General features: G+C 38.3%; 1 protein-coding gene across 5 annotated transcripts in view; it reads left to right on the forward strand.

Annotated features, from left to right (window-relative positions):
* KLHL24 (kelch like family member 24) overlaps positions 1-16,521 on the forward strand; it is a 50,834-nt gene that overhangs the window by 13,901 nt on the left and 20,412 nt on the right. For all 5 annotated transcript variants that reach the window (XM_054479986.2, XM_054479984.2, XM_063662463.1 and 2 more), the window contains 2 exons: positions 811-1,791; positions 15,895-16,079. In XM_054479986.2, coding sequence (XP_054335961.1) covers positions 872-1,791; positions 15,895-16,079 — 1,105 coding nt within the window. In that variant the 5' untranslated portion in view covers positions 811-871. The remainder of the gene's footprint in view (positions 1-810; positions 1,792-15,894; positions 16,080-16,521) is intronic.

A 16,521-nucleotide genomic window follows, 5' to 3' on the forward strand; every position in this document is an offset into this window, starting at 1 on the left:
TTTCCACATAATTCTGATTATTTCCTTAGGAGAGAGTGCTAAAAAAAAAAAAAGACTTGCTGGTCAAACAATGTACATATTTTTAAAGGCTATTGATAGATACAGCTAAATTCCTCTCTAGGAATTCTATATTAAGATAATAATTATTTCACCAGGCATGGTGGCTCATGCCTGTAATCCCAGTACTTTGAGAGGCTGAGGTGAGAGAGGATCGCTTGAGGCCAGGAGTTCAAGATCCCATCTCTACAAAAAGTAAAAAAAAAATAGCCAGGCATGGTGGTACGCACACGTAGTCACAGCTACTCAGGAGGCTGAGGCAGGAAGATCGCTTGAGCCTAGGAGTTTGAGGTTACAGTGAGCTGTGATCATGTCACTTTACTCCAAACTTGGTGACAGAGTGAGACCCTGTCTCAAAATAAAAAAGATTCTTAAAAAGAAAGATAACTATGTTAGAATTCTAACTGTAGTCAAATTGTGTCTTACACCATTCTGACTTTACAGTCAGTAGTATGAAACTCAGCTCTGTAAATGGGGAGGAAAGGGAAGGTTATTAGTAACTCACGAAGTACATAGTATCCTTTCAGCTAGAAAAGGGGAGCTTAAGGAGTACTATTGCAAATTACCCCTAATGTTCTAATTGTTCAAATGCAAATTTTTGTTTATCAGTTTTTATTAATATGAGATAGTGCTGTATACCCTATATGAAATATATTATGTGATTTTGTTGTAGTGTTTACATTAAAATGAAATTATGTAATTTGAATACTGAATTTTTTGCATATTGAAATGTTTTCCTTTTTTTACTTTTAGCCACATAAAGAAGATCCCTAACAGTCATTTCTCAACAATTATATAGTCAACTGATGTAACAATGGTACTAATATTGGGACGCAGACTAAACAGAGAGGATCTTGGGGCGCGTGATTCCCCAGCAACTAAGCGTAAAGTTTTTGAAATGGACCCCAAATCTCTGACAGGTCATGAGTTTTTTGACTTCTCTTCAGGATCATCCCATGCCGAAAACATACTCCAGATATTTAATGAATTTCGAGATAGCCGCTTATTCACAGATGTTATCATTTGTGTGGAAGGAAAAGAATTTCCTTGCCATAGAGCTGTGCTCTCAGCCTGTAGCAGCTACTTCAGAGCTATGTTTTGTAATGACCACAGGGAAAGCCGAGAAATGTTGGTTGAGATCAATGGTATTTTGGCTGAAGCTATGGAATGTTTTTTGCAGTATGTTTATACTGGAAAGGTGAAGATCACTACAGAGAATGTACAATATCTCTTTGAGACATCAAGCCTCTTTCAGATTAGTGTTCTCCGTGATGCATGTGCCAAGTTCTTGGAGGAGCAACTTGATCCTTGTAATTGCTTAGGAATCCAGCGCTTTGCTGATACCCATTCACTCAAAACACTCTTCACAAAATGCAAAAATTTTGCATTACAGACTTTTGAGGATGTATCCCAGCACGAAGAATTTCTGGAGCTTGACAAAGATGAACTTATTGATTATATTTGTAGCGATGAACTTGTTATTGGTAAAGAGGAGATGGTTTTTGAAGCCGTCATGCGTTGGGTCTATCGTGCCGTTGATCTGAGAAGACCACTGTTACATGAGCTCCTGACACATGTGAGACTCCCTCTGTTGCATCCCAACTACTTTGTTCAAACAGTTGAAGTGGACCAATTGATCCAGAATTCTCCTGAGTGTTATCAGTTGTTGCATGAAGCAAGAAGGTACCACATACTTGGGAATGAAATGATGTCTCCAAGGACTAGGCCACGCAGGTGAGAAGACTGTTTTCAAATATAGTTAACAAAAGTTTTTAATATATCTTTAAACCTCCTGAATGCAATCTCAGTGTTGTCATTTATATGTACTGTCTACCTGTGGCTGTATATAATTTTAGATTTATTTTGGATTATATAAGTCACTAGAATGTCTTTCCTAGTGAATTCTAGATTCAACAGTAGCATTTTTTGTTATTGTTGTTCTGTGCTATCAAATGGTGTAGCAAAGGGTCTTTGCAAGTGTGCATATCTCAACATATTTCTACTAATTTCTCTTAACCTTTCTAGGGCCCCAAACCATTCCACTTTTCTTTCCAAAGAGTCTTTGGATACAGGGTAGCTAAGACTTTAGTAGGCTCTCTTGGACTGCCTCTACTTATAAAAAAACAATTTGCTTCTGGGCACAGGGGCTCATGCCTATAATCCCAGGCATGAGGCCAAGGTGGAAGAGCGCTTGAGCTCAGGAGTTTGAGAACAGCCTGGGCAACATAGCGAGGCCTCATCGCTACTAAAAATAATTAGCCAGGCATGGTGGCACGGACCTGTAGTCCCAGTTACTCAGAAGGGTGAGGTGGGAGGATTGCTTGAGCCCAGGAGTTTGAGGATGCTGTGAGCCATGCTCTTACTGCTCTCCAGCCTGGGCAACAGAGTGAGACTCTGTCTCAAAAAAAAAGAAAAAAAAAATATTTGCACATCCACAGACGGGCCTTTGTCCTAACACAGAAGCATGAAATATAGAGGTGAATTAAATAAGCTGGTATACATTGAGTGAATTCTAAGATGTAAAATCCAGGCCTCAAATCTTACTTAATTGTCACAGTTATTATATTTAATGTCAATCTCAATTTTAAAAAATCTTTTTTCTGAATGTGAAAATTACATCATCATTATAGAGAATTTGGAAAATGTGTGCTTAGGGGGTAGAATGCAGTTAAATATTGTAGCATATTTGTATCTTCTTCCAGTATATTATTTCTATAAAATACTTATCAATTTTAATTCATAAACTATAGAAAAATAATCTCCATGCCTTAATAGTGGAAGGAATATTTATTGTGAATAAGCAAGAAATGCCTGTTATGAGAAATATTACAGTAAATTATCCTTTTAATCCTTTTAATATTTTTCTAACAAAGCTAATGTTGGTGTTGGTTTTTTTTTTAATTGTGGTAAAAAACACATAACATAAACTTTACTGTCTTAATCATTTTTAATTATACATTTCAGTAATGTTAAGTATATTTACATTGTTGTGAAACTAGTATTTTTATTAGTTTATTATTGGTTTATTATTAAGCCATCTCCATTTTTTCTGTGAATTTACTATAGCATAGCTCATAAACTACATTTTTACCTTAAATTTTGACTATCATTGTTTTGGAATGTTAAAAGTCAGCATACTGTGAGATAGCTTGTTTTTAAAATTTATACTAGTTTGAATAATGTATTAATTAAGAAAAGTAAACAGCTTCAGAGCTGTGTGACTATTAGCTCTTCGAGAACTTTCATGAACACACAGTATCCCTCTAAAGGGAAAATCACTCCTTTTTCCAAGACAAATACCCCTGTAGCAGGCTGAATGATCTGAGGTCAGATGGGGCTAATAATACTCAGCCTGCATATCTCATAGGATTAGAGTAGGAACCAAGGGTTATATGTTGTAAAATCAAAATAAGACATTGATTACTAATATTTATAAAGACATAATTTGAATGCAATCAGATTGCAGCCTAAGGGTGCCATCACTCCTTTGAAGAGATACTTTTCCTAACTTACTTAATTATTTGATTTCCAAAAATGTATTTTATATCCAATTTTTAAGGGAACGAATCTATTTCCACAGTGAAACATCTATTTATAAATTGCAGTATCACCTTTCTTTAAGAGACAGGTATAAAAACCAAACTATAGTTCTGTTGAATTTGCAGACTCTTAAAAATATGATAGCAGATATTTATTTTATGTGGGCATTACATGAGGAATCCTTTATTTTATAACTCTGCTATCACCTTCTGTCCCTTACATTTATCTTTCACTTATCTGTTACTGCATGTTTGCTGTGGGAATTAGGAGACCAGAGAGACCACTGGGTGAAACAGGAGGATTTTATTTAGGTGGCCGTCAACTTAGTGGATTAACATCTAAAGGCTGAGCAATGAACAAAGACAGGGCTTGACTTTTATTTATGCTGCTGAAGTGGAGTGGCTAGCCAGTGGCGCAAAATTTGCAGGGCAGGGAAACCAGGCTTGCAGAAGCAAAACAAAGGCAGTTAATTATACTGTGACAGGTTTTTGCAATTTAGGCATGTTTTGTGACTTTGCTGTGTTAGAGAGAAAAACAGGAACTTATAAAACCTTTGCAAACTTGTAAAAATAGTTAAAAAACTAGTTATGAGAGCAGAACAAAGAATGATGGTATGGGGAGAGAATTTTAGGGGGAGACTAAGAACTTGTTTTTCTGATAGTTGCTTTTGGAACCCATTTTTTGGGGGCCTTTGCCTGGTTTTGCAGATAATGTTATTATAGCTCCAGCTGGACTTTGGATGTTGATCTGCTGAGTTCGTGGCCGCCTAAATAAATCCTCCTGTTTCACCCAGTGATCTCTCCAGTCTCCTGATTGCCACAACCTGTTGGCATTAATCACTAGGAATTTCATTATCTGAACAATGTGTATTATTTGTACAGGTTCTCATCTTTCTGAGAAACTCCAAACTTCTTTGAAAGAGGAGTGATGTCTCCACTTCTTTGACAGCAGTTCATTCCTCTGACTTCTGCTCCAGTCACTCTACTGAAACTTCTCTCAATCAGGTCATCACTGACCTTCTATTTGTTATTTGCTAGCCTCTTTTCAGTCTTTATCCAGCTTGAGCTCTTTCGAATTTGATATTATTAATTGCCCTATCCATCTTGAAATACCTCCATTGGCTTCTGGAATGCCATTCTCCTCATGGTCCTCCTATTTCTCCAGTTGCTCTTTTTCAATTTAATGGTTCTTACTCCTACATCTAGTCTGAAATATTATCTGCCTGATTCACATCTCTTTGTCTTCCCTTATGTACTTGCCTAGGTGACCTTATCTTATCTATTTTCATGGTTTTAATTACCATGCATGCTGTTGACTACCAAACCAGCCCAGACTTTTCTCTTTCATTCATTCATTTATATTTCTTTTTCAAATTTTATATATCTTATTTTTTATTGCATGTATATATTTCTTTTTAAATTTTTATATATGTTTTTTACTTGACTGTGCATCTTTTTAAAATAACAGGCAAAATAACATTAGCACATTTAAACTTAATAATAATAATTCATATTATCTAATACGCAATCTGTATTCAGACTCCCCCAGTCTTCCAAACTGTTCTTTAATAAACCTGGATCCAAGCTAGGATTACTCATTACATCAGGTTATTTCTGTGAAATCTCTTTTACTTCAAAACAGTTTCTTTTTTATGATTCTGACTTGTCAATGGGGAAGTTGTCCAGAAAAATATTCTACCTTTTGGATCAGTCTCATTGCTTCCTTATGGCATCATTTAGCTGTGTTTCCTGGAAACTGGAAGTTGGTTCTGTGAGCTTCAGTTAGGTGAATATAAGTTAAATATTTATAGCTAGAATTAATCCTATGTAATGTGTATAATATATTGCATCATATTAGGAGTCACAGCATATCTGGGTGTCCCACCATTAGTGATGCAGAGATTAACTCTGGTTTAGGGTGGTGGCAGTCTAATCCCTCCAATGTACAGTTAAGTTATACCTCTATATCAGCCAGTGTTCCTTTAGTATCTATTCTGTGCCAAGTATTGTCCAGAGCTCAACCCATAATAGAAATTCTCCCTATATACCCACTTGTCTCTTCAATGACAGAGAAATCCCGAAAATGCATTATATTAAAAACAGTGTGGTGGTAGTTTCCCAGAAAGAGGACATAGGCCAATTTAAGAGCACGAAAGCTTTGATAATCTGCCCTGCCGGTTGTAAACCCTTAGGTGTGTGGAAAAAACAGTAGAGACTAATCACAGAAGGAGTAAAGCTTAGAAACAATGGTTGTAGGCCAGGTGCAGTGGCTCACACCTGTAATCAAGCACTTTGGGAGGCTGAGGCATGGGGGTTGCTTGAGCCCAGGAGTTCAAGACCAGTCTGGGCAACATAATGACACCCTGTTCCTACAGAAAAAAAAGAAAAAATTAGCTAGGCATTGTAGCATGTACCTGTAGTCCCAGCTACTTGGGAGGTTGAGGCAAGAGGATCACTTGAGCCTAGAGTTTGGGGTTACAGCGAGCCATGAGCAGACCACTGCATTCCAGCCTGGGTGGCAGAGCAATACCCTGACTCAAAAAAATTCTACTGGCCAGGTGCAGCGTCTCACACCTGTAATCCCAGCACTTTGGGAGGCCGAGGCGGGCAGATCACGAGGTCAGGAGATTGAGACCATCCTGGCCAACATGGTGAAACCCCATCTCTACTAAAATACAAAAAATTAGCGGGCATGGTGGAGCATGCCTGTAGTCCCATCTACTCTGGAGGCTGAGGAGGCTGAGGCAAGGGAATCACTTGAACCTGGGTGGCGGAGACTGCAGTGAGCCGAGATTGCGCCACTGTACTCCAGAGAGAGACTCCATTTCAAAAAAAAATTATTATTAATTAAAATTTTAAAAATAGACATTCTGCAAAAATGCTGATACTATATAACTGCACTACATCCTCTGCCTTTATTCAGAGTGCCCTTAGCATCATTTTTTTTTTTTTTTTTTCTGAGCCAGGGTCTCACTCTGTTACTCAGACTGGTGTGTAGTGGTGCCATCATGGCTCACTGCAGCCTCCACTTCCTAGGCTCAGGTGATTCTCCCACCTCAGCCTCCCAAGTAGCTGGGACTACAGGTGTGCATCACCATCCCTGGCTTATTTTTTGTAGAAATGGGGTTTCCCCATGTTGCTCGGGCTTGTCCTGAACTCCTGGGCTTGAGAGATCCTCCCACCTTGGCTTCCCAAAGTGCTAGGATTACAGGCATGAGCCACCACGCCAAACTGCCCTTAGCATTCATAATTTCCTCTCTTTCCTCCTTTCTTCCTTCGGCCCTCTTCCTGACTCCCCAACATAATTTTGAAACTTGTTTCTAGGTCAAAAGTTTAATATTAGTATGGAAAACATTTGAGGTAGAAAAAGTTCATATTAATACTTAGATGCATGTTTGGGCTCAGAAATACTTTTGAACTCTGTAGAGAATTAATATGATAGCTAACTTAAACAGGTCTTAAATTTCATCTGATAAATATTTGAGTTACCTTTATGTGCCATCTCAGTATGCTAAGTGCTAGGCTTCAACCCTTTTCATCTGGAGAAAAGTAACTTACTTTTCTGCTTGTGATGGGCCTCTCTGCCCCAACCTCATCCTAATTCATGAATAAACTGATATTTACTCTGTGGTCCCTGACTGATGTTTCACATTCCTGACTATTGTTTAACAATCTGATTCTGATCTCTAGTACACCTAATTTCCATTTCTTGCCCCTGCTTTACTCCAAATACTGATTTCCATGTTTCCCATACCAGCCTAAATATCAAACTTTTAAACTCATGATTGCTTGGTAGTGTGGTTCTGATACTGCTGCTTTTGCATCCTGTCCTGATCCACATCCTTAGCACCTACCATAACGATTCCCTGGAAAGAGTCATTTCCCCTGATAGATGCTAATTTTTCATTTTGGTAGGCCTGGGCTGCCTACAGAATGAGGTTCCCAAGAGGAAACATGGATGGCACTAAACTGGGCAAGTGTCTTCTGATATATTGACCATACATGGCAAGTTGTTCATGTCTGTGAAAAAAATTGATGCCCTTTGCCAGACTCCACTGAGCAACAGACATAGCTAAGACTTAATAAGTTCATCATTTTGAGGTTGGAATCAGCCATTAAGTACTTGTCTCTTCTTTCTGCTATCTCTTACCTGATAATCAGTTACTAAACAGTGAATATAGGAATCTAATGGCCGTAATGAGGGCAAGCCTCAAGTTCTGTTGAAAACAAATGGGAAGACCAAGGGAGTTCTAAATATGTTTTTCCTTAAGAAATGTTGTTTGTGATTATTTAATAAATCCCTTTATTCCATATTTTACAGGTGATAAAACTGAGGCACAGTTAACTCACTTGCTCCTAGTCACAAAGCTAGTTAGAACCAGAGCCAGGGCTAGAAGTTAGTGTTCTGAATTCCTATTCCAATCCCACTGAAGAATGCTATTCTCCTATATTATAGAATGAGTAGCCTACCATTTATATATGTATGTTAATTCATTGTTTTGAACTCAAATATTTTTACGTAAAGAGTATACATTGTAAATCTCCCTCTTCTTAACCCTTCAGAGAACCATTGATTCTGCTTTCAAAGGACACCTTTATTACTAGTTTTTTGAACCTCTTTTAGAAGTATTCTTTGTATAGCTGGGCATGGTGGCTCACACCTGTAATCCTAGCACTTTGGGAGGCCGAGGCGGGTGGATCACCTGAGGTCAGGAGTTCAAGACCAGCCTGACCAACATGGTGAAACCTCGTCTCTACTAAAAATACAAAAATTAGCTGGGTGTGGTGGTGGACACCTGTAATCCCAGCTACTTGGGAGGCTGAGGCTGGAGAATCGCTTGAACCCAGGACTCAGAGGTTGCAGTGAGCTGAGATCGCACCATTGCACTCTAGCCTGGATGACAGAGCGAGACTCTGTCTCAAAAAAAAAAAAAAAAAAGCAGAAATATTCTTTGCATAGTTGTATATGAATGCCTCCCTACTTCTTTTATGCAGATAGTAGGGTACAGCACTCACAGTTCTGCACCTTGCATTTGCCACTTAATAGTATCTTGGAAACTGTTCTATATCATCACACATAGATCTCATTATTATTACTATTATAGAACATTTCAAACTTGTTCTTTTGAAGGAGCTATATGGTATCCTATTTATGGATATACCATAATTTATTTTATTTAATCAATCTCTTTATGGATATTTAGGTTGTTTCTAATTCATTTTTTTGCCATTGCAAATGATACTTAGTGAATATTCTTGTACATTGTCTTTGCATACATACACTGTTAATTTATAGTTTGAATTACTAGAAGCAGACTTGATCAGTCTTAGGATATGTGCATTTTAAATCTTTACAGATATTATAAAAATTGCCTTTCAATTTATACTTCAACAAAAATATGAAAGTGCCTATTTCTGCACTCCTTTGCCAATATAATTTCTTTACTTTAGTTTTTGTAAATCTTTGCTACTCTGCAAAGTGAAAGTGGTATCTTATAATTTTCATTTACATTTCCTTCCTTCCTCCCATTTTTTTTTTTTCAGGTTCTCGCCCTGGTCGCCCAAGCTGGAGTACAGTGACACAGTCGTAGCTCACTGCAGCCTCAATCTCACAGACTCCAGCAAACCTCCTGCCTCAGCCTCTCGAGTAGCTGGAACTACAGGCGTGGGTCACCATGCCCTGCTAATTATTATTTATTTTTTGTAGAGATAGAGTCTCACTTTGTTGCCCATGCTGGTCTCAAACTCCTGGGCTCAAGTGATCCTCCCACCTTGGTCTCCCAAAGTGTGCATTTACTTTTTTGGTGTGGATGATTGAGCATCTTTTCCTGAGTTTGAAAGCCATTTGTAGGTTGTTGGTTTTTTTCTGCAATCCATTGAACTCTAATGTATCCAAATTCTGATTGCAAATAGAAACAAACTCACCAGCTCAAGCATAAAAGGGAAATTTATTAAAAGGATACAAGAGGCTGGGCACAGTGGCTCACACCTACCTGTAATCCCAGCAATTTGGGAGGCCGAGATGGGTGGATCACTTGAGGTCAGGAGTTCGAGACCAGCCTGGCCAATATGGTGAAACCCCGTCTCTATTAAAAATACAGAAATTAGCTGGGCATGGTGGTGCATGCCTATAATCCCAGCTGCTGCAGAGACTGAGGCAAGAGAATGGCTTGAACCCGGGAGGAGGCAGAGATTGCAAGATTGTGTCACTGCATTCCAGCTTGGGCAACAGAGTGAGACTCCGTCTCAAGGAAGAAAAGGATACAAGAATCAGTGTCTTGTAGGACCTAAGAGCAAAAATTCAATAAGACCTCAAGGAAGACTGGAACAGGCTACTAAAAAGCTATCAGAAACCAAGCTGTGCCTTCTCTCTACCTCTTGCCTCTGCTTTTCTCTGCATGTCTGAATCATTCCCTCCCATTAGTCTGGCAGAATATGGCCACACATCGGTTTGGGGTTGACATATTACAAGTTCAGTCAGTCAGAGAGAATGAATCTCTCCTTCTCTTGGGGAGACATAATCTCTGATGTAGCCAGACAACATTTTGTGGATATTTACCTATGGTCATGGGAGCAGAATCACGTAGCAGAAATGTGATGACTGAAAATCCCGTCCTGTGCTAGGTTGAGCAGATGCCCAATAGTAACCGTTAATAGTAAGGTGGTGGTGGTGGTTTTTTTCTTTTGTTCTTTCTTAACTTGCGGCAGGGTGGGAAAGGAGCAATATGTTAATTGGAGAAAGTTTAGAGAATGGGAGAAGCAAAAAATGTTACCCAAATTTTCAGCTCGAAGAGGTAACATTGTAAACCTTTGGCGTTTTTCTTTTCTTTTTTTTTTTTTTTGAGACAATGTCTCCCTCTGTCACCCAGGCTGGAGTGCAGTGGCGCGATCATGGCTCGTTGCAGCTTAAGACCTCCCTGGCTCAAGGGATTTTCCCACCTCAGCCTCCTGAGTAGCTGGGACTATAAGCACACCACGATGCCTGACAAATTTTTTTATTTTTTATAGAGACAGGATCTCACTATGTTGCTTAGGCTGGTCTCAAACCCCTGGGCTCAAGTGATCCTCCCCGTTTTAGCCTACCAAAGTATTCTCTCTTTTTTTCTGTATGAATTTATTATTTCATTTACAAGGTTGTAATCTATTTCATAGTCTTGTTTTTACCAGTTAGTATATGGTAAGTGTCTTTCCATAACATGAATATTCTATAACCCACCCATCCCAACATTTGTTTTTAATTTTTTACCATTAAGTAAGATGAGCATCTTTGGTGGCTACATATTTAAGCATGTCTATGATTAGTTTCTGATGATAAATTCTTAGATAATTGCCAATTTCAAAAAGTTGGCATTTTGAGTCTTTTGATCAATACAGCCATTTTCATATAGAAGCAGTCCTACCTATTGCCGTTTCAGGTGGAAAGCCTTACCACACAAATTGATACTGTGTCCTCACCAAGTTTAAAAGCTCTGGCCGGGAGCGGTGGCTCACGCCTGTAATCCCAGCACTTTGGGAGGCCGAGGTGGGCGGATCACGAGGTCAGGAGATCGAAACCACGTGTTAGGAGGCTAACACAGTGAAACCCTGTCTCTACTAAAAATACAAAAGCAATTAGCCAGGTGTGGTGGTGGGCTCCTGTAGTCCCAGCTACTTGGGAGGCTGAGGCAGGAGAATGGTGTGAGCCTGGGAGGCGGAGCTTGCAGTGAGCCAAGATCGTGCCACTGCACTCCAGCCTGCGTGACAGAGCGAGACTCCATCTCAAAAAAAAAAAAAAAAAGAAGTCCTAAGGCTTATGGCTGGTATAAATGTCTAATGGGGTCATTTATATTGGTGAATTCACCATGATCCAGTGATTCCTCTAGGCTCAGGAACTTTTCTTTTTATACAGTAAGAATAGATCAGACTATTAGAGGCAGATTTAACATTAAGTATGACAGACCAATTACTCATCTAGTCTGTATGTATCTGTTTGCCATAAGAAATGGAATTAACCAGCACCTGTAGGCTCAGGAACTTTTTCTTTTTATACAGTAAGAATAGATCAGACTATTAGAGGCAGATTTAACATTAAATATAACAGACCAATTAACTCATCTCCTAGTCTGTATATATCTGTTTGCAAAAAGAAATGGAATTAACAAGGAGGCTACCTATTTTAAGTCAACCTGCCCAGTAATATTCTCTAACTATGGACAAGTCACTACATGGGAAGCCAAAGTTTTCAAAGGTCATTTGGCAAGCAAGGAATTCAAACAGAGTTAGTAGACCTTTAGAAATGAAATCCTCTCAGCTAGTATAGCTTGAGGAAGTCTCACCCACCATCAAAATATTCTTGCCAAAAAACCAATACTATTCAAGGTAGCTTAGCTTAGATTGTCTCTCCCTTAGATAATAACCTGAATGGGCACAGCAAATGTTTGCCTCGGTGATTATCATCTCTTTGATTCATTTCTTTATTCATTTACTTATTGCTTCTATAGCTGACCAATCCCCTTTTTTGATACATAGTTTCTTTTAGATAAATTAGTACATTGAGTTTGGTGACTGTCATATCTCACAGACTAGAGAACCATTCTGTCTCTTTAAGGCTTAAAGTCTCTCTATTTTAGTTCATTATTTTGATTTGATGGTTTGATTTTCAGGTATTTCTGGGTTTTAGAATGGTGAACAGACTATATCACTAATATCTCTCCCTTCTCCTTCCCAATTTCATACTACATGGAAACATTTCCTTTCCTATTGTATATATTTTAAAAATATATATTCAGATATTTTTATTAGCCAGGATCACTTTTCAACCCTTTTCTTTTGGGCGCTCCACATGTCTAGCATATTTGGCATTAATTACAAGTAGTTCAGTTATTTCAGCCAGCAATTCCTCTATTTCACCTTTCAAGATATTTAAACTGAATCCAATAATTATTTATTACATTTTTAAATGTGGTTTAGAATATCCTGTGGATTTTTTTTCCCCCCCGAGACGGAGTCTTGCTCTGTCACCCAGGCTGGAGTGCAGTGGCACAATCTTGGCTCACTGTACCTTCCGCCTCCCGGGTTCAAGCACTTCTGCCTCAGCCTCCAGAGTAGCTGGGATAACAGGTGCCCATCACCACACCTGGCTAATTTTTGTATTCTTAGTAGAGACGGGGGTTTCACCATGTTGGCCAGGCTGGTCTTGAACTCTTGACCTCATGATCTGTCCGCCTGGGCCTCCCAAAGTGCTGGGATTACAGGCGTGAGCCACCACGCCCGGCCCTATCCTGTGGATTTATGATTGTTTTATCTTTCACGTAAATCAAAGAACATGAACTTTTAATTTGATATTTTCTCAAATTAATGATAAAAGATTTTTTTTAGATGTATTACCATTGTAAAAAGGATAATTTGGTCATCACACTTTCCTAGAAGCAAGTGGAGAGAATTAATCCTAAAGTAACAAATATCTGTTATTGTGTCATAGCAAAAAATCAGATTTCTTTTTTTTTTTTTTTTTTTTGTGAGACGGAGTCTCGCTCTGTCACCAGGCTGGAGTGCAGTGGCACGATCTCGACTCACGGCAACCTCCTCCTCCTGGGTTCAAGAAATCCTCCTGCCTCAGCCTCCCGAGTAGCTGGGACTACAGGCGCATGCCACCACACTCAGCTAATTTTTGTATTTTTAGTAGAAATGGGGTTTCTCCAGGTTGGCCAGGATGGTCTCGATCTCTTGACCTCATGATCCACCCACCTTGGCCTCCCAAAGTGCCGGGATTACAGGTATGAGCCACTGCGCCCAGCCTGGATTTTTTACTTTAAAGAATTAATGAAGCTAGGCACGGTGACTCATTCTGTAATCTTCGTGCTTTGGGAATCCAAGGCAGGAGAATGGCTTGAAGGCATGAGCTTGAGACCAGCCTGGGCAACATTGTGAGACCCTGTCTCTACAAAAAAAAAAAAAAAAAGTAAATTCACTAGATGTGGTGGCATGTGCTTATAGTCCCAACTACGTGGGAGGCTGAGGCGAGAGGCTCACTTCAGCCAGGAGTTGGAGTTGCAGTGAGCCACAATCTCGCCACTGCACTCCAGCCTTGGCAATAGAGTAAGACCTTGTCTCTATTTGGAAAAAAAAAAGAATTAACGAAATAGAGTGACATGACATTCACTCTAGAAATAGATTACATGGGTGTCCAGAATTTTATTTATGCTATACTATCATCTTTCCTGCCATTTTGTTTTACTTGCCATTATCAGCTGGAGTAACCTATTTCCTTTAAGGCCATTAGCTCCCTGCCTGAGATAAGTATTTCTCCAAGCTCAAGAAATAATGCTTTTATTGGGTTAACAGTCTTTGATGAGAACATCAGATATATCTAATTAAGCTAAAAGCCATTTGGTTGCAAATAGGATATTTAATACAGGCAAAACTACTAGCTTGCTAATCCTTTCAGATAGACACACATTCTAGCAGACATTGAAGTTACCCTTTATTTATTGCTACTAAATGTTTTAGCAATTAGCTTCTCATGCTGTTTTCTCTTTCTGTTCCAAAGTACAAAAACAGATAACATATGTTTATTGGGCTAAGAAGTCTTGAAAAAGGCAAGCAAGTTTAAGCAGAGGGAAAGTATAAACCAAGTAATGTACAATAAGGAAAGGATAAAACAAAATCCTATGATATATAATCATTACTCTGGATTTTATATTAAGACAGAAGTGATTTAACTTCAGTAACTAGCAGTGTTTGTTTTGATTGATTAATAAATAAGACTTTGAGGAATATCACCTTTTTTGAGGATTTGTCTTAGATTTTAAGTGTGTTTTAGGAAATACTTATATGGAAAGAATGATAGATAAGTCAGTAGTTATACTACTAAAGTATCTGGTTCTGTGCTGTCTTTATTTTTAATACTTTTATTTTGGAATTACTTGGAAAATAGTAAATATTACTGATAATATTTAGGTCCTTCTGTTAATGTTTTACTAAATACTAGGTAAAGGTTATATAATTTCCTGGATTCCTAAAAGTACTTTTGGTTGCATGTATGGAGAAAGTTCTTTTCTCCCATATTTATTTCTGATTTTATAATGGAAAAAGTATGCCTGGCATAGAATAGGTACATGATTTGGTTAGTTGACATAGGTCTGAGTAAATGTAGCTAGAATAGCTCTGTTAAAAGAGACACGCCAATATTGCTTGTTTTTTCCTACTGTAATTGTGTAACAGCACACTGACTAAAATTACAAATCAGTGTCCTGATGTGGGGTTTTTTTTTTCCCTCTATATTTAAGTAAGAGAAGAAGGATTGTTGGCATTTTTCTTTGTGACACTTAACTTGTAGCAACCATAAAATGTAACTATAAAACATTTTCATTTAGATTATATTTGCGAAAAATATAAAAGCTAAAGAATTTTAAAATTCCTAAACTATCAATTGAATCTTATGAACAAAAAATTGTGGATAAGCTTTTGGTTATTCCTGTCTCTATTTTAAATCTAAAAAATGAGAGAAGCCAGTGATTAACATAAACATTAGAATTCTTTTAGTGGTGTTAAATGCTGTTTTTTGCATTCTAAAAATAGCTCAGGCTCATTATTGGTTGGAAATTTGTAATGATAGAAATGGGGGGAGCCACACAATTCAGAGACAACTGTCTTTAGCATTTTGGTATATTCTTTCCAGATACATTTTTTAGATAGTATTGAACATGGCTAATGTACAATTTTTCATCTTGCTTTTCTCCTTTAACATTCTTGTTATAAACTCTGTTAGCCTTTTTAGTGATTGCCCAACATTTTGAGTTGTATTACCTTAATTTACTTGACTTTGTATTTTAAAAATTAATTTCTGAACAAGTACATAAACATATTCCTTTAAAGGGTGCTTGGATTATACTATGAATTAGTTTTTTAGAACTAGCAAGCTGATGAAAAAGCACCATTTTCCTACAGTTAGAAAAAAATGCATTGGTTATGCATATCTGAATCACTGCAAAACTGCATTTGAAAGTCATCCTTAATATTCCCACGATTCTGGTTGGGTTAGATAGGATCTTTGGACTTTTTTACAATTTTCAGGTCAAAACCAATAGAAAAAAATGCCAACAGAAATTTTCTGTGGAATAATGATGTCACTAGCTCCCCTGTAAAGGTTCTCAAAGTAAGTAATTTCCAGCCTGTACCATTTGGCACATGCACAGAGAAGAAACTTAACTGTTTATAATAGTGCGTGGTTTGTTTTTAGAGTTTTAAGAAAAAATCTGGAGTATATTCTAATGTAATATTATTATATTATTTATGTACGCTAATATTATTATTTTAGGTCCACTGGCTATTCTGAGGTGATAGTTGTCGTTGGAGGATGTGAGCGAGTTGGAGGATTTAATCTTCCATACACTGAGTGCTACGATCCTGTAACAGGAGAATGGAAGTCTTTGGCTAAGCTTCCAGAATTTACCAAATCAGAGTATGCAGTCTGTGCTCTAAGGAATGACATTCTTGTTTCAGGTAAATATAGAATTGTTACAGTAGCTACTTTTAATTTGGACACAGCTTCATTATTTTAAACATCAACAGTGTCTTAAAATAGTGAAATCTGAATACTCCCACTTTAGGAAGATCAGTTTACAACAAATAAAACCAAGAATGACTTTTTGCTCTTAAAAACAGGTACAAGGCCAGGCGCGGTGGCTCACGCCTGTAATCCCAGCACTTTGGGAGGCCGAGGCAAGCAGATCACCGGGTCAGGAGATCGAGACCATCCTGGCCAACATGGTGAAACCCCATCTCTACTAAAAAATACAAAAATTAGCCAGGTGTGGTGGTGGGCAACTGTAGTCCCAGCTACTCGGGAGGCTGAGGCAGGAGAATCACTTGAACTCGGGAGGCGGAGATTGCAGTAAGCCAAGATCGCGCCACTGCACTCCAGCCTGGTGACAAAGCGAGACTC

This window comes from Pongo pygmaeus, chromosome 2 (assembly GCF_028885625.2).
Source record: "Pongo pygmaeus isolate AG05252 chromosome 2, NHGRI_mPonPyg2-v2.0_pri, whole genome shotgun sequence".
NCBI lineage: Eukaryota > Metazoa > Chordata > Mammalia > Primates > Hominidae > Pongo > Pongo pygmaeus.